The sequence below is a fragment of the Anomaloglossus baeobatrachus genome, chromosome 9 (genome assembly GCF_048569485.1).
Source record: "Anomaloglossus baeobatrachus isolate aAnoBae1 chromosome 9, aAnoBae1.hap1, whole genome shotgun sequence".
NCBI classification, from domain to species: domain Eukaryota; kingdom Metazoa; phylum Chordata; class Amphibia; order Anura; family Aromobatidae; genus Anomaloglossus; species Anomaloglossus baeobatrachus.
Window position 1 is genome coordinate 221,985,060 of NC_134361.1, and position 24,104 is coordinate 222,009,163.

At 51.5% G+C, this 24,104-nt stretch overlaps 1 protein-coding gene across 2 annotated transcripts in view; it reads left to right on the top strand.

Moving 5' to 3' along the window:
* Positions 1-650: 650 nt before the first annotated feature.
* The window catches only part of GDI1 (GDP dissociation inhibitor 1), a 95,680-nt gene continuing 72,226 nt past the window's right edge, over positions 651-24,104 (top strand). For both annotated transcript variants that reach the window (XR_012725320.1, XM_075324607.1), the window contains exons 1-3: positions 651-974; positions 9,700-9,807; positions 10,141-10,240. Coding sequence is in view for 1 of the 2 variants with exons in the window: in XM_075324607.1 (XP_075180722.1) it covers positions 930-974; positions 9,700-9,807; positions 10,141-10,240 (253 nt within the window). In the remaining variant the exon portion in view is untranslated. The remainder of the gene's footprint in view (positions 975-9,699; positions 9,808-10,140; positions 10,241-24,104) is intronic.

The following is a 24,104-nucleotide window of genomic DNA, read 5'->3' on the forward strand; positions in this document are numbered from 1 at the left end:
TTTTAATTCATTTATGAGGTAAGGGGGGGACATTTCTTGAATGCTTTATGAGGTGAGGGGCTATGAAGGGGACATTTTTGTTGATTTATGAGGTGAGGGGCTATGAGGGGGACATTTATTGATTTATGAGGGGGATACTTTTATTGATTTATGAGGTGAGCGGCTATGAGCGGGGACATTTTTTATTCATTTCTGAGGAGAGGGGCTATAAGGGGGTCTTTTGATTTATGAGGGGGAAATTTGTATTAATTTATGAGGTGGGGGATATTTTTATTGATTTATGAGGTGAGGAGCTATGAAGGGGGATATTTTTATTGATTTATGAGGTGAGGAGCTATGAAGGGGACATTTTGATTGATTTATGAGGTGAGGGGCTATGAAAGGGACATTTTGATTGATTTATGAGGTGAGGGGCTATGAAAGGGACATTTTTGTTGATTTATGAGGTGAGGAGCTAGGAGGGGGATATTTTCTTTGACTTTTTGAGAGCACACACGTATATTGTTCGTGTACACAGGCTATGTGCTCTGGTGTGAGATTCCTGTCAGGCCATTATATAAGGCTCAGCACAGGACGGATACACGACATTACAGCATCACCACAGCAGATGATGCAGGCGCGCAGTGATCCGGGCCGCATCACCAGGTCATCCTCCCTGTCCATCCTCACATGACAGACTTCTCCCCTCCATATAGAAGACAGCAGCAGAAGCCTTCTCTCCCCCCGGCACTGCCTGACCTCCCCCCAGTCATCTCCCATTCCTCCTCGCCTGCCCGCCCGTATTACAGCCGTGTGTCCGGGGCTGCAGGCAGGGACTTCTTGCCGTCGCGGAGGCGCACAGGGCGGCGCTCTGTGCAGCCATCTTTGGTCCTTCTCATTGCTGGACTGCAGCGTTGCTGAGTTGTGCTGGGCACAGAGACACCTGCACCATGGATGAGGAGTACGATGTCATCGTGCTGGGCACCGGCCTGACAGTGAGTATGGCCGCGGGCAGGGGCTGTGCCAGCCATTGTCATTGTGCAGCAGGCTGTGGGCACTGCCATTCACTGGCATATAGGCTTTTATCATGTTATTGCAGCCCCAGGGCACTACCTTGTGCCCTGCCCTACCACATATACCACTGTGCACTAGCTACGTCCATGACTATACCATGCATTCTGTATACTGGAGGCTTGCATGCACCCATGGTGACGTGTCCAGGATTTGTGTCATGCATTTTGCATTTTATCATGTAATTAGGGAGGTACATGCAGATATCTGGGATTTGCATTTCCATAGTTTTGCATTTTAAGGTATTACCGGATGCAGCAGGACCTGTCAGGCTCTCTCCTTGGTGCTGAATAGGTTAATTGCATCATAAAGCAGGACCCACCCTCTGACTATGGTGCCCCCACAAGGGTGGCATCAGGTGGGCATAGAGTGAGGTGTGGATCAGGGTGCGGTGTGCCAGGGTGCAGTTTACAGGGGGTGCCAGGGTTCGGAGCTGTGCACAAGGCCCGGCCCCTCGTTCTGCTGATTGCTGGGCTCAGGTTTCTCCATCAGGGAGGATTTCACATCCTGGAATTCCAGCTGTACACATCAAATCATGCAAATCTGCCTGACACACTGTAACGCAGCGACGGGAGCAGGGCCTGTGACCACTACAGTGGCAGGAGTAACATGGAGGTCACCGCAGAGAACTACAGAGACACGGCCATCACTATAGGGAATCACGCCGACATGGCCATCACTATAGGGAATCACACCGACACGGCCATCACTATAGGGAATCACACCAACACGGCCATCACTATAGGGAATCACACCAACACGGCCATCACTAAAGGGAATCACAGCCACACGGCCATCACTATAGGGAATCACACCGACACGGCCATCACTATAGGGAGTCACACCAACATGGCCATCACCATAGGGAGTCACACCAACATGGCCATCACTATAGGGAGTCACACCAACATGGCCATCACTATAGGGAATCACACCGACACGGTCATCACTATAGGGAATCACACCGACACGGCCATCACTATAGGGAGTCACACCGACACGGCCATCACTATAGGGAGTCACACCGACACGGCCATCACGATAGGGAGTCACACCGAAATGGCCATCACTATAGGGAGTCACACCAACATGGCCATCACTATAGGGAATCACACCGACACGGTCATCACTATAGGGAATCACACCGACACGGCCATCACTATAGGGAGTCACACCAACATGGCCATCACTATAGGGAGGCACACCGAAATGGCCATCACTATAGGGAGTCACACCGACATGGCCATCACTACAGGGAGTCACATCGACACGGCCATCACTATAGGGAATCAGACCGACACGGTCATCACTATAGGGAGTCACACCAACATGGCCATCACTATAGGGAGGCACACCGAAATGGCCATCACTATAGGGAGTCACACTGACATGGCCATCACTATAGGGAGTCACATCGACACGGCCATCACTATAGGGAATCACACCAACACGGCCATCACTATAGGGAATCACACCGACACAGCCATCACTATAGGGAATCACATCGACACGGCCATCACTAAAGGGAATCACACCGACACGGCCATCACTATAGAGAATCACACCGACACGGCCATCACTATAGGGAATCACACCGACACGGCCATCACTAAAGGGAATCACACCGACACGGCCATCACTATAGAGAATCACACCGACACGGCCATCACTATAGGGAATCACACCGACACGGCCATCACTATAGAGAATCACACCGACACGGCCATCACTATAGAGAATCACACCGACACAGCCATCACTATAGGGAATCACACTGACACGGCCATCACTATAGAGAATCACACCGACACGGCCATCACTATAGGGAATCACACTGACACGGCCATCACTATAGAGAATCACACCGACACGGCCATCACTATAGAGAATCACACCGACACGGCCATCACTATAGGGAATCACACTGACACGGCCATCACTATAGAGAATCACATCGACATGGCCATCACTATAGGGAATCACACCGACACGGCCATCACTATAGGGAGTCACACCGACCCGGCCATCACTATAGGGAGTCACACCGACGTGACCATCACCGCAGAGAATCACAGAGGCAAGGCCATCACTATAGGGAGACACACCGACATGGCTATCACTATCGGGAATCACAGAGACATGGCCATCACCACAGAGACATGTCATCAGTATAGGGAGTCACACTGATATGGCCATCACTATAAAGAATCACAACGACATGGCCATCACTACATAGAATCACATCGACACGGCCTTTAATAGAGAATCACACCGACACGGCCATCACTATAGAGAATCACAGTGACACAGCCATCACTATAGGGCAGGGGTGGGGAACCTTTTTACTGCCGGGGGCCATTTGGAATTTCCTACTAACCTTTGGGGGCCGCACAACATTATCAACCTGAAAAATAACCCTGCTATATTTGGTCAAACGATTAACTCACCCCTATTGTGGTGGCCGGAGCTGCTTCTCTTTGGTGCGATTGTAATGTTCGGTGATATTGATCATCTTGTTTCTCACAGCTGCTTTTCCAGGTTTGTCTCTGTCTGGAGATGCTGGGGGCATACACATCACAGGAGGGGCCAGGGCGCATAAATTACAGGAGACACTGGGAGTACACATCACAGGAGGGGCTGGGGCATATACATCACAGGAGGGACTGGGGCATATACATCACAGGAGGGGCTGGGGCATATACATCACAGGAGGGGCTGGGGCATATACATCACAGGAGGGGCTGAGGCATATACATCACAGAAGGGGCTGGGGCATATACATCACAGGAGGGGCTGGGGCATATACATCACAGGAGGGGCTGGGGCATATACATCACAGGAGGAGCTGGGGCATATACATCACAGGAGGGGCTGGGGCATATACATCAGTAGGGGGCATGGACAGCCCTGGCGGTGGCACAGACATGACTGGGGACACGCACAGCACTGGGTGGCAGCACGCACAGCACTGGGTGGCAGCACGCACTGCACTGGGTGGCAGCACGCACTGCACTGGGTGGCAGCACGCACTGCACTGGGTGGCAGCACGGACTGCACTGGGTGGCAGCATTAGGGAGACAGACAGGTCTGGGGGAACATAGACATCAATAGGAGAGCACGGACTGGGGAGCATAGAAAGCAGTGGGAGGGTACAGACAGCAGTAGCGAGTTAAGAGCACTGAGGGGTGGCACACAGCACTGGGGAGCATGGACAGCATAAGGGGGACACAGGCAGCACTCACCGTGGCATGGACAGCACTGGTGGCAGCATGGACAGCATTAGGTGGTGCGGACAGCACTGGTGGGGGGGCATAGACATCACCCAGGGGGTACAGACAGCACTAGGGGGGGCACGGACAGCAGTGAGGGGTTACACCGCGCTGAGGGGGTACACAGCACTGGGGTGTACACAGCATTAGGGGGTACACACAGCACTAGGGGGTACACACTGCACCTGGGGGTACACAGCACTGGGGGGTACACACTGTACTAGGAGGTACACAGCACGAGGGGGTACACACAGCACGAGGGGGTACACACAGCATTAAGGGGTACACAGCATTAGGGGGTACACACAGCATTAAGGGGTACACACAGCATTAGGGGGTACTCACTGTACTAGGGGGTACTCGCTGCACTAGGTGGTACACACTGCACTAGGGGGCACATAGCACGAGGGGGTACACACAGCACTGGGGTGTACACAGCACTAGGGGGTACACACAGCACTAGGGGTACACACAGCACCTGGGGGTACACAGCACTGGGTGGTACACACTGTACTAGGAGGTACACAGCATGAGGGGGTACACACAGCACGAGGGGGTACACACAGCACGAGGGGGTACACACAGCACGAGGGGGTACACACAGCACGAGGGGGTACACAGCACGAGGGGGTACACAGCATGAGGGGGTACACAGCATGAGGGGGTACACAGCATGAGGGAGTACACACAGCATTAAGGGGTACACACAGCATTAAGGGGTACACACAGCATTAGGGGGTACTCACTGTACTAGGGGGTACACACTGTACTAGGGGGTACACACTGCACTAGGGGGTACATACAGCACAAGGGGGTACACACAGCATTGGGGGGTACATACAGCACGAGGGGGTACACAGCACGAGGGGGTACACACAGCATTGGGGGGTACATACAGCATTGGGGGGTACACACAGTACGAGGGTGTACACAGCACTGAGCGGGGGGGGGGGGCAGCGATGGGTTGAGTACTCGCAGTGAGGGGGAGGGAGAGTCACACACACACACAGCACAGTTTCGGGAGGCTGGTAAACCTGCTGCAGCTCTTCTGTGTGACTTTATCGCAGCTTGCTGCTTACCCGCCCACCAGAGCACACAGGCCGGGGATAAGCCTAGAATGTATGGGCTGCAGTCAGGTCCTGGAAGTCAGGATCTGGAGAGAGCCCGTACATTCTAGCATCTACCCACAGGGCATCAGGCTGTGGGATTTAAAGGGCCGGCAGCCGGGAAAAGCGCGGCTGCCACCAAAGCACAATGGTCCCCGGGAATGTGCCCGGGGGCCGCATAAAAAGTCGTCACGGGCCGTATACGGCCCGCGGGCCGGAGGTTCCCCACCCCTGCTATAGGGGGTCACAGCGACAAGGCCATTACTACAGAGAATCAATTGCAACATGACCATCAGTATAGAGAATCACAACAACACGGTCATCACTATAGAGAATCACCGCGACATGGCCATTACGATAGAGAATTATAGTGACATGGCCATCACTACAGAGAATCAGAGCTACATGGCCATTATAAGCAAAACACGATCACTATAGAGAATCACAGCGACATGACTATCACTATAGAGACTAAAGGGGGCTTTACACGCTACGATATCGTTAATGTTTTATCGTCGGGGTCACGTTGTTAGTGACGCACATCCGGCGTCATTAACGATATCGCAGCGTGTGATACTTACCAGCGACCTCAAAAATGGTGAAAATCGTTCACCATGGAGAGGTCGTCCCAAACTCAAAAATCGGTAAGGGTTGTTTTTCGTTGTGGTTCGTCGCTCCTGCGGCAGCACACATCGCTATGTGTGACACCGCAGGAGCGAGGAACGTCTCCTTACCTGCCGCCGGCCGCTATGCGGAAGGAAGAGGTGGGCGGGATGTTTACATCACGCTCAGCTCCGCCCCTCCGCTTTGATTGGCCGGCTGCTTAGTGACATCGCGGTGACGTCGCTGTGATGCCGAACGTCCCTCCCCCTTGAGGGATTGTTCGGCAGTCACAGCGCCAACGCCGACCAGGTAAGTGTGTGTGACGCTGCCGTAGCGATAATGTTCGCTGCGGCAGCGATCACACGATTTCGCTTGCACGACGGGGGCGGGTGCTTACATGCTCGATATCGCTAGAAATTGCTAGCAATATCGTCCGCGTGTAAAGCCCGCTTAACAGCCACACGGCCATCACTATAGTGAATCACAGTATCATGCCCTTCACTGTAGAGAATAATAGCAACAGGGCTATTACTGTAGAGAATCACACAGTAACACACTAGTGAATTTCAGTAACATGGTGATTATGGCGATCACTATACAGAATCACACAGTCTCAGCGATCACTAAAAAGAACCGTTCAGTATCAATGAAAAATGGAGGGGAGCCAGCACTGCTTGTGAGTGGCATGCAACAATGAAAAAGTAAAAAGTGTAATATTCACAAATTCATTCCTCCTGTAACAATTCAATGAGATTTTTGGCAAATAATTGATCAATAATTTTGATAATTTCAGTATCAATGTGATCACTAGAAAATCACAGTGACACACAGATCACTGTAGTAAAAAATCACAGTCATACGACGATTACTATAGAGGATCACGCACTAACAAGGTGATCACTAGAGAATCACACAATAGCCCAGTAATCACAATAATTATTCATTATTATTGAAATCACTATAGACAATCATACAGTGACAAGTTGATCACTATAAAAAAAAACACTGTAACATGGTGATCACTATAGAGAATCACATAGTAACAAGGTGTTTACTAGAGAATCACACAGTGACATAGTGATTACTATAGAGCACGGGTAAGCAATTAATTTTCCCGAGGGGCCACATGAGTGACTGTGACTGGTGTGAAGGCTGAAGCAATAAACTGATATTAATTCTGCTCAAAATTAATATCTATTCATTATAAGTATTTTGTATCACTTAATATTGAGCAGAATTAACTATGCTGACATCCTCCTATATACAGGATGAGCCCCCCTATATACAGTATGAGCCCACTGAGCCCCCCTATATACAGTATGAGCCCACTGAGCCTCCATATATACAGTATGAGCCTACACAATCCCCTATATACAGTATGAAACCACACACAGCCCCTATATACAGTATGAGCCTTCACACAGACCCATATATACAGTGTAATCCCAAAAAGCCCCCATATACAGAGTATGAGTGTACACACCCCCTATATACAGTATGAGCCCACACTCAGACCCCTATATTCAGTATGAGCCCACGCACAGCCCCCATATATACAGCATGAGCCCACACACAGCCCCCTAGATAGAGTATGGGCTCACACAGCCCCCCTATATACAGTATGGGCCCACACACAGCCCCTCTATATACAGTAGGAACCTACCCACAGTCCCCATATACAGTATGAGCCCACAAACCCCCCTATATACAGTATGAGCCCACACAAAGCCCCCTATATACAGTATGAGCCCACACAACGTCCCTTTATATAGTATAAGCCCACACAGCCCCCAATATACAGTATCAGCCCACACACAGCGCCTCATATACAGTATGAACCCACACAGCCCTTATATACAGTTTCAGCCCACACAGCCCCCTATATAGAATAGGGGCCTATATACAGCCCCTCTATATACAGTATGAGCCCACACAAACCCCTATATACAGTATCAGCCCACACAACCCCCCTATATAGAGTATGAGCCCACAGAGCCCCCTATATACAGTATGAGCCCACACAAACCCCTATATACAGTATCAACCCACACAGCCCCCCTATATACAGTATGAGCCTACACAACCCCCCTATATACAGTATGAGCCCACACAACCCCCTATATAAAGTATGGGCCCACACAGCTCGCTATATACAGTATCAGACCACACAGCCCCCCTATATACAGTATGAGCCCACACAACCCCCCTATATACAGTATGAGCCCACAGAACCCCCTATATACAGAATGGGCCCACACAGCTCCCTATATACAGTATAGGCCCACACAGTCCCCCATATACAGTGTGGACCCACAAAGCCCCCTACATACAGTATGGGCCCACTCAGCCCCCTATATACAGTATGGGCCCACTCACAGCCCCTCTATATACAGTAGGAACCCACCCACAGTCCCTATATACAGTATGAGCCCACAAACCCCCCTATATACAGTATGAGCCCACACAAAGCCCCCTATATACAGCATGAGCCCACACAACGTCCCTTTATATAGTATAAGCCCACACAGCCCCCAATATACAGTATGAGCCCACACATAGCGCCTCATATACATTATGAACCCACACAGCCCTTATATACAGTGTCAGCCCTTACAGCCCCCTATATAGAATAGGGGCCTATATACAGCCCCTCTATATACAGTATGAGCCCACACAAACCCCTATATACAGTATGAGCCCACACAACCCCCCTATATACAGTATTAGCCCACACAACCCCCTATATAAAGTATGGGCCCACACAGCTCCCTATATACAGTATCAGCCCACACAGCCCCCCTATATACAGTATGAGCCCACACAACCCCCCTATATACAGTATCAGCCCACACAACCCCCCTATATAAAGTATGGGCCCACACAGCTCCCTATATACAGTATCAGCCCACACAGCTCCCTATATACAGTATCAGCCCACACAGCCCCCCTATATACAGTATGAGCCCACACAGCCCCCTATATACAGTATGAGCCCACACAGCCCCCCTATATACAGTATCAGCCCACACAACCCCCTATATACAGTATCAGCCTACACAACCCCCCTATATAAAGTATGAGCCCACACAACCACCTATATACAGTATGGGCCCACACAGCTCCCTATATACAGTATAGGCCCACACAGTCCCCCATATATAGTATGGGCCCACAAAGCCCCCTACATACAGTATGGGCCCACTCAGCCCCCTATATATAGTATGGGCCCACAAAGCCCCCTACATACTGTATGGGTTTATACAGCCCCCTTTATACAGTATGGGCTCACAAAGCCCTCCTACATTCAGTATGGGCCCACACAGCCCCCTATATACAGTATAGGACCACAAAACCCTCCTACATTAAGTATGGACCCACACAGCCTCTCTATATACAGTATCAGCCTACACATAGCTCCTGCTATAGTGAATTACACAGTAACATGGTGATTACTAGAAAGAATCACACAGTAACATGACTTTCTTTGTCTGCTGGTGACTTTAGTATCGCAGTACCACCTATAATCATGTAGATGTGATAGTCCCAGACGCCCGGCCTTTTGTTGCTAAGCGGTAGCAGCATGGCTTCACAGACATTCACTAGTAACGCTGAATATTACCTGTGTAGTTTATGGATTCTCATTTCTTCCTCTTTTTCTGTTCTCTTTTCAGGAATGCATTTTGTCCGGGATCATGTCTGTTAACGGAAAGAAAGTTCTACATATGGACAGGAACCCGTACTATGGGGGAGAGAGTTCCTCCATCACCCCCCTGGAAGAGGTACAGACCTATGCTCAAAAATCAGTCATTTTTGGGCACCTCGACATTCTGTTTTTTTAAAGGCGTGATCCTCAGCCGATGGTGTCCAGTTCCCCGACATGCAGAAAATAACAAGTGATTGACTGCAGCTGGTCACATGTTCCAGAGTCACATGACATTGTGACAGTAAGACGGGGGAACTTGGCAACGTCAGAAGTGGGGACGTTTCCTTTTTCTCCCATTTATGCTGGTTTAAAGAAATATTGCATCTAATGAAACCCTTTAAGTCATATAGATAATTTGCAATTTTGCACAGTTTCTTCTTTTGCTAAGACCATTGTGTTTTCTCTTCAGCTTTACAAAAGGTTTGAAATCCCCGATGGTCCGGCGGAGAGCATGGGAAGGGGCCGGGACTGGAACGTGGATCTCATCCCCAAATTTCTTATGGCTAATGGTGAGTGTCATAAAATATGTCTTTCTTTGTCGCTCCATTGGGAGACCCAGACAATTGGGTGTATAGCTATTGCCTCTGGAGGCCACACAAAGTATTACACTTAAAAGTGTAAGGCCCCTCCCCTTCTGGCTATACACCCCCAGTGGGATCACTGGCTCACCAGTTTTTGTGCTTTGTGCGAAGGAGGCAACACATCCACGCATAGCTCCACTTTTTAGTCAGCAGCAGCTGCTGACTATGTCGGATGGAAGAAAAGAGGACACATATAGTGTCCCCAGCATGCTCCCTTCTCACCCCACTGTATGTCGGAGGTGTTTGTAAGGTTGAGGTACCCATTGCGGGTACGGCGGCAGGAGCCCACATGCTGATTCCTTCCCCATCCCTTTTTACAGGGCTCTGGGTGAAGTGGGATTTACCGGTCTCCAGGCACTGAGACCGTGCTCCATCTACAGCCCCTGGAGAAGATGCTGGATGGAGCGGAGTACATCAGGGACATGGCTCTGCTTCCTCAAGGTACTCTGTGTCCCCGTGCATTTGGCGCTCACACCGCAGCATGCTGGGTGTTGTAGTGCGCCGGGGGACATCAGCGCTGCGGCGCCTGTGCCATGGCCTCATTCAGCTTTGCTGAAGCAGGCTCACTTATGGGAATTGGTCGCGCCGGCCGCTGGGACTGCGGCGCGGCTGGCACTTGTAGTGCGCCGGGGACTTCAGCGCGGCCTGCGCTTTTACGGCGGCCGCGCTGATAACTAGAGTCCCCGGCTTTTGCGGCCTGCTTCCGTTCGTTCCCGCCCCCAGACCTGCCAGTCAGGAGAGGGGCGGGACGCTGGCCACTTCCAGGAATCGGTCGCGCCGGCCGCTGGCAGCGGCGCGGCTGGCACTTGTGGTGCGCCGGGGACTTCAGCGCGGCCCGCGCTTTTACGGCGGCCGCGCTGATAACTAGAGTCCCCGGCTTTTGCGGCCTGCTTCCGTTCGTTCCCGCCCCCAGACCTGCCAGTCAGGAGAGGGGCGGGACGCTGGCCACTTCTATGAATCGGTCGCGCCGGCCGCTGGAACTGCGGCGCGGCTGGCACTTGTGGTGCGCCGGGGACTTCAGCGCGGCCCGCGCTTTTACGGCGGCCGCGCTGTTAACTCGAGTCCCCGGCTTCTGGGCCTAGTCTCCCTTCGTTACCGCCCACAGCCCTGACAGTCAGGGTAGGGGCGTGACGCTGCATAGAGCAGAGCTGAGAGCTGGAGTATGTTTTGCATACTCCACCCCTCTCACTGTGTGCACTGTGAATCCGGATTCCCGCACTTTCTCAGGCACGCCCACGGCTTCCTTCTCTACAAGGACACCGGCAGCCATTAGTGTCAGTTTCTGTACGATACAGAGACAAGTGTGGAAGACCCTGGCATTCTGATAGTCACACAATCGCTGCAACAGGCGTTAAGCAGCACCTGTGGTGCTAACCCCACTAGTGCAGAAGTGCACTTATAGATATGCTTGTACTATATACATTGCACTGTTTGGTCGCACGTTGTATATACCCTCCTGGATTATGCGGAGGAGTTATCAGCATATTCTCTGTGTAAAACAAAGGTGCAGAACCACATGTTTTTCTATACAGCTGGTACAGCATGTACGGCTATACGGCCGGCAGGTACATAGACTCCCATTGTATGCACTAATGGCCAGGGGATGAGGACGGTGTCTGCAGTATTTACTGACAGTTTTTCTGAGACTATGGCTATGATACTAGAAGCCTAGCAGTCCGGACATGTCTCTCACAATATGGGCACTGTTGAATCATTGATCCATGGCCCCCCTCAGTGTGAATAACTAACAGCTCCGGGAATGTCACACGCATCCCAGAGTCACGGCTCTGCACGGACGTCAGTCCCAGACAGCCTAAGTGGGCTCGCTATGAGCGGCCTCGGTTTCATCAGGGTCCTAACAGAAGGACTCGCTGTGTAATGAGGCGGAAGTAGCGGCTCAGGATTCTGATCCTGAGACCGCTCTCAATCTGGATACACCTGATTGTGACGCCATAGTAAATAATCTTATAGCGTCCATCTATAGAATGTGGGTTATTTCTCACAGCTCCTCCAGTGGAGGAGTCAGCTTCACGTATTTTTCTGGACCACTCTGCCTTCAGAGAGGCAGTCCAGGAACACCACGCTTATCCAGATATGCGCTTCTCCAAACGGCTTAGGATACACGTTATCCCTGTCCCCTGACTTGGTCAAGGACTGGACCCAATGTCCCGAGCGGCATCCTCCAATCTCCAGGCTTGTAGCTAGATCCATAGTTGCAGTGGGAGATGGAACTGCAAACTCAAAGATGCCACTGACAGACAGATGGATCTCTGGTCGAAAGCCATCTATGAGGCTGTCGGCGCACCGTTGGCTCCGGCATTCTCTCCCTTGGGGCACTCCAAGCTATTTCAGCTTGTCTTACACAGATTGACACGGTTACACGTACATCTGTGCCGCAGGTGGCATCCTTAACCTCTCAAATGTCTGCATTTGTTTCTTACGCGATTCAGGTTGTCCTGGACTCTGCGAACCGTGCGGCGGTAGCCTCCGCTACTCCGTGTTTTTAAGCAGAGCCTGGTCTGCTCGTTAAGTGAATGGAAGGCAGATTCTGCTTCCAAAAAAGGTTGCCTAACCAGTTGCCTTTTTCTGCTGACCGACTGTTTGGTGAGCGTTGGATGTAACCATCAAACAGTCCAGGGGTAAGGATTCATCCTTTCCTCAGCCCGGACACAACAAACCCCAACAGAGCAAGAGGCAGTCGGGGTTTTCGGCCTTTTCGAGGCTCGGGCAGGTCCCATTTTTCCTCGTCCAATGTGGACTCAAAAGGATCAGAGGAGCTAAGATTCTTAGCGGGCTCAGTCTCGCCCAAAAAAGCGACAGTCTGAAAACCCGCTTCCAAGGCGGCTTCCTCATGACTTGCGGCCTCGGTCGGTAGCAGGCTCTCCCGCCTTGGCGATATTTAGCTGCCATAGGTCAATGACCATTGAGTGTGAGACATTCTGTCTCACGGGTACAGGATAGAGCTCACTTCTCGTCCTCCAACTCGATTCTTCAGAATTTCTCCACCTCCCGGCCGGGCCGCTGCTCTTCTGCAAACAGGGTGCACTCTATAGGCAGAAAGAGTGATGACCCCCGTTCCTCTTCAGGAACAAGGTCACGGTTTTTACCCCAAATTCTTTGCGGTACCTATAACAACGGGCCGTTCCGTCCCGTTCTGGATCTAAAAATGCTCAGCAAGCTCGTGGACACCAGGCGGTTCCGGATGGAATCCCTCCGCCATGTCATCGCCTCAAGGTCCCAAGGATATTTCCTAGCATCATTAGGCATCAAGGATGCTTATCCACACGTGCCGATTGATCCAGAGCACTAGCGTTTCTACGCTTCGTTATAGGAGACGAACACCCTCTGTTCGTAGCTCTACCTTCCGGCTAGCGACAGTCCAACTGGTCTTCGCCAAGGTCAGGGCAGCAGTAGTCACAGTCCTGCACTCTCAGGGTCACTCTGTGGTCCCGTATTTAGACGATCTACTTGTCAAGGCACTCTCTTAGGAAACATGCCAACACTGCCCGAACGTTGCGCTGGAGACTCTCTAGAGTTTTGGGTGGATCATCAACTTTTTAAAGTCAGATCCGACCCCGACCCTATCGATAACATATCTAGGCATAGAGTTTCTTACTCTCTCAGCGATAGTGAAGCTGCCGCTAGACAAACAGCATTCACTACGGGCTGCAAGCTCTTCTTTAAGAACCAGTCGCACACATTGAGACGCCTCATGCACTTCCTACGTAAGATGGTAGCAATGGAGGCAGTTCCTTTCGCGCAGTTTTACTGCGTCCACTACAATGGGACATTCTCCGCCAATGGGACGAGGAGTCGACGTCCCTCAACAGAGTCGTCGTTCTTTCTCAGGCGGCCAAGGAATCTCTACGGTGGTGGCTTCTTCTCACCTCTTGGTCAAAAAGAAGGTCCTTCCTATCCCCGTCCTGGGCGATAGTTACGACAGACGCGAGTCTATCAGGGTGGGGAGCAGTTTTTCTCCACTACAGCGCTCAGGGTACGTGGACTCAGCAAGAGTCCACTCTTCAGATCAATGTTCTTGAACACAGAGCAGTGTATCTTGCCCTACAATCCTTCCAACAGCGGCTGGAAAGCAAGCATATCCGACTTCAGTCGGACAGCTCCACAGCGGTGGCATACATCAACCACCAAGGAAGAACGCGCAACCGGCAAGCCTTCCAGGAAGTCCGGCAGGTTCTGATGTGGGTGGAAGACACGGCATCCACCATATCCACAATTCACATCCCAAGTGTGGAAACTAGGAAGCTGACTTCCTAAGTCGCTGAGGTGTGGCCGAAAGAGTATGGTCTCCTCACCCGGACGGGTTTCAGGAGATCTGGCGCCGCTGACAGAGGCCGGACGTCGATCTAATGGCGTCACGGCACAACAACAATGTGCCAGCTTCATGGCACGGTTTCACAATCATCGAGCTCGGGCGGCAAACGCCTTAGTTCAGCATTGGTCGCAGTTCCAGCTACCTTAGGTGCCACCTCTGGCATTGTTGCCCAGAGTACTGCGCTAGATCAAGACCGACTGCGGCCGCGCCATCCTCGTCGCTACAAATTGGCCGAGGATGTTGTGGTACTCGGTTCTGTGGTGCCTCACGGTAGGCTAACCGGGGGCACTACCAGACCAATCAGACTGGCTGTCTCAAGGGCCATTCTTCCATTTGAATTCTACGGCCCTCAACCGGATGGTGTGGCATTGAGTCCTGGAACCTAGTGTCGTCAGGATTACCTCAGGACGTGGTTGCCACCATGAGACAGGCTAGCATACCAACGTCCGCCAAGATTGACCACAGGACGTGGAAGATGTTCTTATCTCGGTGCTCGGCGCAGGGTGTTTCTCCCTGGCCGGTTGCATCGTCTATGTTTCCTTCCTTCCTGCAATCTAGGTAGGAAAATGGGTTGTCGCTCAGTTCCCTTTAGGGACAAGTCTCAGCGCTATCTGTATTTTTTCAGAAACGACGACTTCCTCAGGTACGCACGTTCCTACGGGGAGTTTGTCTTCTCAGCACTCCGTACAAGCGGCCGTTAGAGCCCTGAGATCTGAACAAGGTTCTAATTGCTCTCCAGATGCCGCCTTTCGAGCCTTTGAAGGATGTCTCCCTTCCCGTTTTTCACGGGAAGTGGCCTTCTAGTAACGGTCTCGTCTCTTAGGAGAGTTTCCGAGCTAGCAACGCTCTCATACAAACTCCCTTCCTGGTCCTTCACCAGGACAGGGTAGTTCTGCGTCCGGTTCCGGAATTTCTCCCTAAGGTGGTATCCCATTTTCATATCAATCAGGATATCACCTCACCTTCTTTGTGTCCTCGTCCAGTCCATCAATTTCAGAAAGATTTGCATCTGTTGGTTCTGGTGAGAGCACTCAGGTTCTACTTCCCGCATGGCGCTCCTGCGCCACCCGGATGCACTCTTTGTCCTTGTCGCTGGTCGGCGTAAACAGTCGCAAGCTTCCAGATCCACCCTTGCTCGGGGGCTCGAGGAACCAATTCTTGAAACCTACAGTTCTACTGGGCTTCTGGTTCTTTCAAGGCCGAAGGCCCATTTTACCAGAGCCGTGGGTGCATCCTGGGCATTACGGCACCAGGCTACGGCTCAGCAGGTGTGTCAGGCACCCACCTGGTCGAGTCTACTTACTTTTACCAAGCATTATCAGATGCATACCTACGCTTCGGCAGACGCCAGCCTAGGTAGATAAGTCATTCAGGCGGCGGTTGGCCACCTGTAGGAGAGGGCCGTTTGACGGCCCTATCATGAGGTATTCTTTTACCCACCCAGGGATTGCTTTTGGACATCCCAATTGTCTGGGTCTCCCAATGGAGCGACAAAGAAGAAGGGAATTTTGTTTACTTACCGTAAATTCCTTTTCTTCTAGCTCCAATTGGGAGACCCAGCACCCGCCCTGTTTTCTCGGGGTTTTTCTGTTTTTTCGGGTACACATGTTGTTCATGTGGTATGGTTCAGTTCTCCGATGTTTCCTCGGATTGAATTGGTCTTTAAACCAGTTATTGGCTTTCCTCCTTCTTGCTTTGGCACTAAAACTGGTGAGCCAGTGATCCCACTGGGGGTGTATAGCCAGAAGGGGAGGGGCCTTACACTTTTAAGTGTAATACTTTGTGTGGCCTCCAGAGGCAATAGCTATACACCCAATTGTCTGGGTCTCCCAATTGGAGCTAGAAGAAAAGGAATTTACGGTAAGTAAACAAAATTCCCTTCTCCTTCGCCATCCACATTTATTTTAAGTTGGAGTGGATTTGTGGTGCAGAATCCAAACCACAAATCCACTCTTCACCTTCTGTTAAGGGGTCCTACCTTTGCCTTCATGTGCCATGGAACACTTCATAGGCTATGTGCGCACACAGCGTTTTTGTGCGTTTTTGGCCGCAAAAAACGCACCCGCGGAAAAAACGCACCAGTAAAAAATGCTTGCGTTTTTATCACGTTTTGGTGCATTTTGCTACGTTTTTCCAATGCATTGCATGGGTGAAGAACGCAATAAAACGCAGGAAAGAATTGACATGTCCATTTTATTTAGCTCAAAAACACAGCTAAAAAAAAAGTTGTGTGTGGACAGCAAAAATGAAAAGTCATAGACTTTGCCGGGGAAGCAAAGTCATGCAGTTTTGAGCCCAAAAACACACCCGAAAAACGTGCAAAAACGCTCAGTGCGCACATAGCCTTATGTTGGAACAAAAAAAAAAACAGAATTAATAATGCTCCGCCACCATTGCAGAGGTGGGGCGCTATTCTAAAAAGAAGCATTCATGTCTTTCCCATCACTTTCCTGCGTCCTGACCGCACTTTGTATTGGACGGTCAGACCTCATCTCCCATTCAAGGTAGCACTGTCAATATCCAGAAGATTGCACATGTTATCCTGACCTAAGGGTATAAAACACGGCGTGAAACTCAGAGGGATGAATGTTTGATTTCCCCATTCAAAAACAGGAAGTGGAATTGTAGAACATGAAGAGGAAATCCCGGGATTGCAGCTGTGTATCCGCTCCCATGTACACAGTCAGCTATGAAGATTAGGCTTTCCCATTGTTAAAGGGAACCTGTCAGGTGCAATATGCCCCCGCACCACGAGCAGTTCTGGGTGCAGATTTCCAATCCCTGCCTAACAGACCCTGTATCTAGTAGCATAGGTAAAGAGATCTATAGAAAAAGTATTTCTAAAGATCTTTTATGATATGCTAATGAGCGCTGGGACTAGTCACAAGGGCGTTAGATCCTGCGGTCATTCCGCCCTCTTAGCGTGGTAGCACACCCACAGGGGTATACTAACTAGTGTCATCAGCGGTGATGTGCGTACGGTGGAGGTCGCCTGAGCTGTAGTATGTTTGTTTAAACATAATAAGAATATCTGTGTATATAAATAATCAAAATGTAGATGTAGATGCATAATTATCTGTCTGGCTATGTAGCCATCGCATGGACCCATAGTATAATTCTAAGCTGTATATTGAAAAAGTTAGCCAAAGTATAAATGAACAAAGGAGATATTCATTAAGTTAATTGGGAGCCTTATCAGTAAAATTCACAGGAAAAGGAATGTAGTATATGTAGGATGAGGCGGGTGACCCCATACTCCGATGTATCATTTCTACAGAATCTCATCGTCGCTTACTGTCTTCAATTTCTTTGTCGCTCCATTGGGAGACCCAGACAATTGGGTGTATAGCTTCTGCCTCCGGAGGCCACACAAAGTATTACACTTAAAAGTGTAAAGCCCCTCCCCTTCTGCCTATACACCCCCCGTGCATCACGGGTTCCTCAGTTTTCATGCTTTGTGCGAAGGAGGCAGACATCCACGCATAGCTCCACAGCTTAGTCAGCAGCAGCTGCTGACTATGTCGGATGGAAGAAAAGAGGGCCGATAACAGGGCCCCCAGCATGCTCCCTTCTCACCCCACTCTTGTCGGCGGTGTTGTTAAGGTTGAGGTATCCATTGCGGGTACGGAGGCTGGAGCCCACATGCTGTTTTCCTTCCCCATCCCTTTAGGGCTCTGGGTGAAGTGGGATCCTAATCCGTCTCCAGGCACTGAGACCGTGCTCCATCCACAGCCCCTGGGGACTCTGCTGGACAAGGAGCCGAGTATCGTCAGGGACAAGGCCCTGCTACTTTGAGGTACTCTGTGTCCCCGTGGGGACCGCGCACACAAACACTGCAGCATTGCTGGGTGTGTTAGTGCGCCGGGGACCGCAGCGCTGACCGCGCTTGTGCCATCACATACTGCAGCGTGGCTGGGTGTGTTAGTTTACTGGGGACTACCGCGCTGACCGCGCGCTGCCATTTCACACTGCAGCGCGGCTGGGAGTGTTAGTACGCCGGGGACTACCGCGCCGACCGCGCTTATATGCCGGCCGCGCTTATAACTTTAGTCCCCGGCTTTTGCGGCCTAGTCTCACTTTTTTCCCGCCCCCAGGCCTGCCAGTCAGGGGAAGGGCGGGACGCTGCACAGGACGTCAGCGCTGAGGGCTGGAACATGCTTTGCATACTCCACCCCCCTCACTGTGCACAGTGGGGCACCAGATTCCCGCACTTTCTAGGGCACGCCCACGGCCCCCTCCTCTCCTCAGGACGCCGGCAGCCATTCCTGTCAGCTCTTCTGATGCTGGAGAGGGGAGACAAGCTCTGGGAGACCCAGGCAGGGATTCTGGTGATCACACAACCGCTTTGAGCGGGCGGTAAGCAGCACCTGAGGTGCTGGCCCCACTAGTGCAGAAGTGTACATATAGATTTATATGCTTATAGACTATTTGGGATGATGTATGATCTCATGCATTCTCCCAATACTGCCCATACGCACTCCCCCCTAATTATTCTTTATCAGTATGTGTGAGCAAATGGAGAAGTTTTTGTAAATATCTTTCAGGCTGAAGTGATGTGTTTAATGCTTGAACAATAGAATATAACGAGCTCAGTTGGTGATGCTAGCTCAAGAAGAGCATGTCTGTGTGTTCATTGTCTGATACATGGATATATCGGCACTGGTATACAGCTAATATGGCACCGTCTCTGATATCCCAAACAAAGATTCCATTAGCAGTCTTCAACCCAAATTCATCCCTTGACAGTTTGGCGCCCAACGTGGGGCTCGAACCCACGACCCTGAGATTAAGAGTCTCATGCTCTACCGAGTACCTGTTTCCGCTGTTAACACTGATCTGAAGTCCCGGCCCACTTTAAGCTAATGCCGACAAATTATCTCCTTACTAATTTTCCCTGCAGACCTCTAGGATTTATCTTTATTCTCTGCTCTCCTGCATGTTACACGGCTCCGTACCGTCCGATGGAAGTGTATGGACCAACCTCAGCACCTGCTGGGAGCTTGCAGAGTACTCACTGTGGGCGATGAAGTTGCTCCGTACACTCCCATCGGACCATATGCCAGAGAATAAAGATCAGCTTTAGAGGACTGCATCTACAGGATACTAATTAGGAAGAACAAAATATGCCGCCATCAGTTTAATGACGGGAAACCTGATGACAGGTTCCCTTTAAATCGGAGCTGTGATGGGAAAGTGCTGAGTGTCCTGCTCCTTATTTAGTATAGTCTCCCCTGTGTACACGGCACTCTGGGCCTCAACATGGTCATTAATAGAGGTGCATGTGTCCAATCCCATTTACCATATTTTCCGGATTTTAAGACGCACTTTTTTCCCCTAAAACTGGGGGTAATACAGGGATGCGTCTTACAATGCCGATAGTGGGGCGGGGTCATAGGAAGCAGGGTCGGTGATACTGAGGAGTCACTGCAGTGTCGCGGGTGCATTGAGCTGACTGCGGGCTCCATTGAATGGCCTGCGGATGACGCGATGAACTTCAAGAAAAAGGCCGCGGAGGCGGTGCGTGTGCAGATTGACATGATGGACTTTACTAAAATGGCCGCGTAGGCCTTTCTTTTAACGGTCTGCCTTTGCGGCCATTTTCTTGAAGTCTATCATGTCAACTGCAAGCGATTCAATGGAGTCCGCAGTCAGATCAGGCGCCTGCAGCAACACCCCGTCCTGTGACCCTCCTAAGTCCTCCATTGCAGTGACACCCCCGCAGCACGCCAGCAGATTAATGGCGCCCGCCGTTGCGCCACCCCCGAGGCCGCAGTATCGCTAACCCTCCATCCACTCACCCTCCTGAGACGCAACACCCCCGAGGCCGCAGTATCGCTAACCCTCCACCCACTCACCCTCCTGAGACACAACACCCCCGAGGCCGCAGTATCGCTAACCCTCCACCCACTCACCCTCCTGAGACACAACACCCCCGAGGCCGCAGTATCGCTAACCCTCCACCCACTCACCTTCCTGAGACACAACACCCCCGAGGCCGCAGTATCGCTAACCCTCCACCCACTCACCCTCCTGAGACACAACACCCCCGAGGCCGCAGTATCGCTAACCCTCCACCCACTCACCTTCCTGAGACACAACACCCCCGAGGCCGCAGTATCGCTAACCCTCCACCCACTCACCCTCTTGAGACGCAACACCCCCGAGGCCGCAGTATCGCTAACCCTCCACCCACTCACCCTCCTGAGACACAACACCCCCGAGGCCGCAGTATCGCTAACCCTCCACCCACTCACCCTCCTGAGACACAACACCCCCGAGGCCGCAGTATCGCTAACCCTCCACCCACTCACCCTCCTGAGACACAACACCCCCGAGGCCGCAGTATCGCTAACCCTCCATCCACTCACCCTCCTGAGACGCAACACCCCCGAGGCCGCAGTATCGCTAACCCTCCACCCACTCACCCTCCTGAGACACAACACCCCCGAGGCCGCAGTATCGCTAACCCTCCACCCACTCACCCTCCTGAGACACAACACCCCCGAGGCCGCAGTATCGCTAACCCTCCATCCACTCACCCTCCTGAGACGCAACACCCCCGAGGCCGCAGTATCGCTAACCCTCCATCCACTCACCCTCCTGAGACACAACACCCCCGAGGCCGCAGTATCGCTAACCCTCCATCCACTCACCCTCCTGAGACGCAACGCCCCCGAGGCCGCAGTATCGCTAACCCTGCATCCACTCACCCTCCTGAGACGCAACACCCCCTCCTTTGAGACCGCAGCATCGCCGACCCTGCCTCCTGTGACCATTCTGAGCTGCTCCCCCCAGTAAGCAGACACACTAGGATTATAAGACGGACCCTCATTTTAACATTAAAAATTATTCTTTCCGCCTCTAAATTTGGGGGGCGTCTTATAAACCGAAAAATACGGTATGCCGTTATTATATAGCACCGCAGGACACTAGTGCAAATGCAGTGGAAAGTGGGGGCCGTTGATAAACTGGTCGGGCAATGATCCCACGGTTAATTTTTCATTGTTATTGTGATGGCCGTTTCTTTTTTTTTTTGATTGTGTGTAAATCTATAGCAATGAGGAGGATTGTGCGCCGGGTCCAGCTGCTTCCTGCGTCTACACGAGCCGGGGAAAGCAGCATCCTCCGCGTGTCCTCTAATCAGTGCGTAGAGGAAAAGAGCCGTAAACATGGAATAGTTCTCATCTGCTCCGGAGAGAAAAGAGAAGAATAGTGATCCTTCAATAATAGAAATAATAAAACAACTATGGTCTCCGGATTTTCCATCCGAGCCCCTTCCAGACAGACCTTTCCCATTCACATCTATGGATATATATGGCGGTAGTACCCATTCCTGACCACTGCTTCCATGTACAATGAATGGTGTGGTCATGCATGGACTCTACTGCCTAACCCGTGATTGGGCCCAATGGTTATACATTGATCCTGAGGAAGGGTGATATATGTTGTGTATGGGACAACCTCTTTAAGAATTAAAGAGCAGTAAGTTGTCAAAGTTAGACTGGTTTCACATATCCTAAAAACACAGTCCGTGCTCGCTGGGATTACTGCTCAGAGCTAACTGCCCGGTGGGCTTGGTATGGCGGTTCCAGATGTATCGCCCCATAATCAGGTATATACAGATCGCTCACTGCCACCCAGCTTTCCCACATATCGATAAGGACCAGCACTTGCAAACCAACCACGTCAACCTCTCCGCCCTCGTCCTTTCCATTTGGCTTTATTTGCTCACACTAATCTGTCAGTACTACAGAACTGGTGTAACATGTACTAAGCAGGTGGAGTGGCTCTTATTGCAGCGGGGAACTAATAAGTTATATATAAGATGTGTGTGACACTAAAACCCTGTGGGAATGTCAATCTTCGCATTTTATCTACTGTTTTTATGGGAATTCTCTGGCGATGTATGTGATAGGTTGCTCCGGGAAATCACAGCTGAACCTTTTCTTGCTTTTGCCCAATTTCTTTCAGTAAGGGTACTTTCACACTTGCGTTGTTTTTTTCTTCAGCGCTCTATTGGGAGACCCAGACGATTGGGGTATAGCTACTGCCCTCTGGAGGCCACACAAAGCACTACATTAAAAGTGCAAGGCCCCTCCCCCTCTGGCTATACCCCCCCGTGGTATCACGGGTTCTCCAGTTTTAGCTTTGTGTGCGAAGGAGGTCAGACATTCCATGCATAGCTCCACAGATTTTAGTCAGCAGTAGCTGCTGACGGTTTCGGATGGAAGAAAAGAGGACACATATAGTGTCCCCAGCATGCTCCCTTCTCACCCCTGGATGGTGTTGTAAGGTTGAGGTACCTATTGCTGGTACAGGGCTGGAGCCTGACATGCTGTTTTCCTTCCACATCCCCTGGTAGGGCTCTGTGGAAGTGGGATCCTGCCGGCCTCTCAGCTCTGATGCCGGGCTCCATCCACAGACCCATTAGAACCTGATGGATTCGGAGCAGGAGTACGATCAGGGACAGGGCCCTGCATCTTACAGGTACTCTGTGTCCCCGGCAGGCACAGACACACTCCGGGCTGGCTGGGTGTTGTAGTGCGCCGGGGACCGCAATGTTGGAGTTAGTGTCCCTACAGATTACTGGGGGATGTTTTGTGTATGGGAACGCAGCGCCGACCCCCTCTGGACCGGGCGGCGCTGCTGTGACTTGTGGTGCGCCGGGGATCCGCCGTCCGCGCTTTTACGGCGGCGGCGGTTATAACTTTAGTCCCCGGCTTTTTGGGCCTAGGACGCCGGCAGCTCCGTTTCGTTCCCGCCCCCACCCTGTCACTCAGGGTAGGGGAGAGACGCTGTTCGCAAGCAGCGACGAGGGCTGGAGCCTGATTTACATGCTCCAGCCCTCACACTATGCACAGAGGGAAGCAGGCTTCCCGCTCTTGGCCAGGAACGCCCAGGGCCCGCCCCCCTTCCTCTCTCGAGACGCCGGCAGCCATTACATGCATGCCTGGCTGGAGGAAGGACGCAAGGCTCTGGGAGACCTGGACTAGGGGCTATCTGGCGACCACACACCCGCTTTTTAAGCGGGCGGTAAGCGTTTTTTCTGTGCTGGTCCCTCTAGTGCCTCACTGTGTATCAGTGTACTGGATACAGTTATATAGATATTGTATTTCTTGCACTGTGAGGTGCGCTTCTGGCTGCATATCCCAGATCGCTCTGTGGAAGCAGCAACATGTCATCCTCAAAACGCAAGGCGGCCAAGGCAAAAAGGGCTGTACTGGAGATCAGAGCAGTGTATCTTGCTCTACTGGCCTTCCAACAGTGGCTGGAAGGAAAGCAGATCCGAATCCAATCGGACAACTCCACAGCGGTGGCATACATCAACCACCAAGGAGGGACGCGCAGTCGGCAAGCCTTCCAAGAAGTCCGGCGCATTCTAATGTGGGTGGAGGACAGAGCATCCACCATATCCGCGGTTCACATCCCAGGCGTAGAAAACTGGGAAGCAGACTTCCT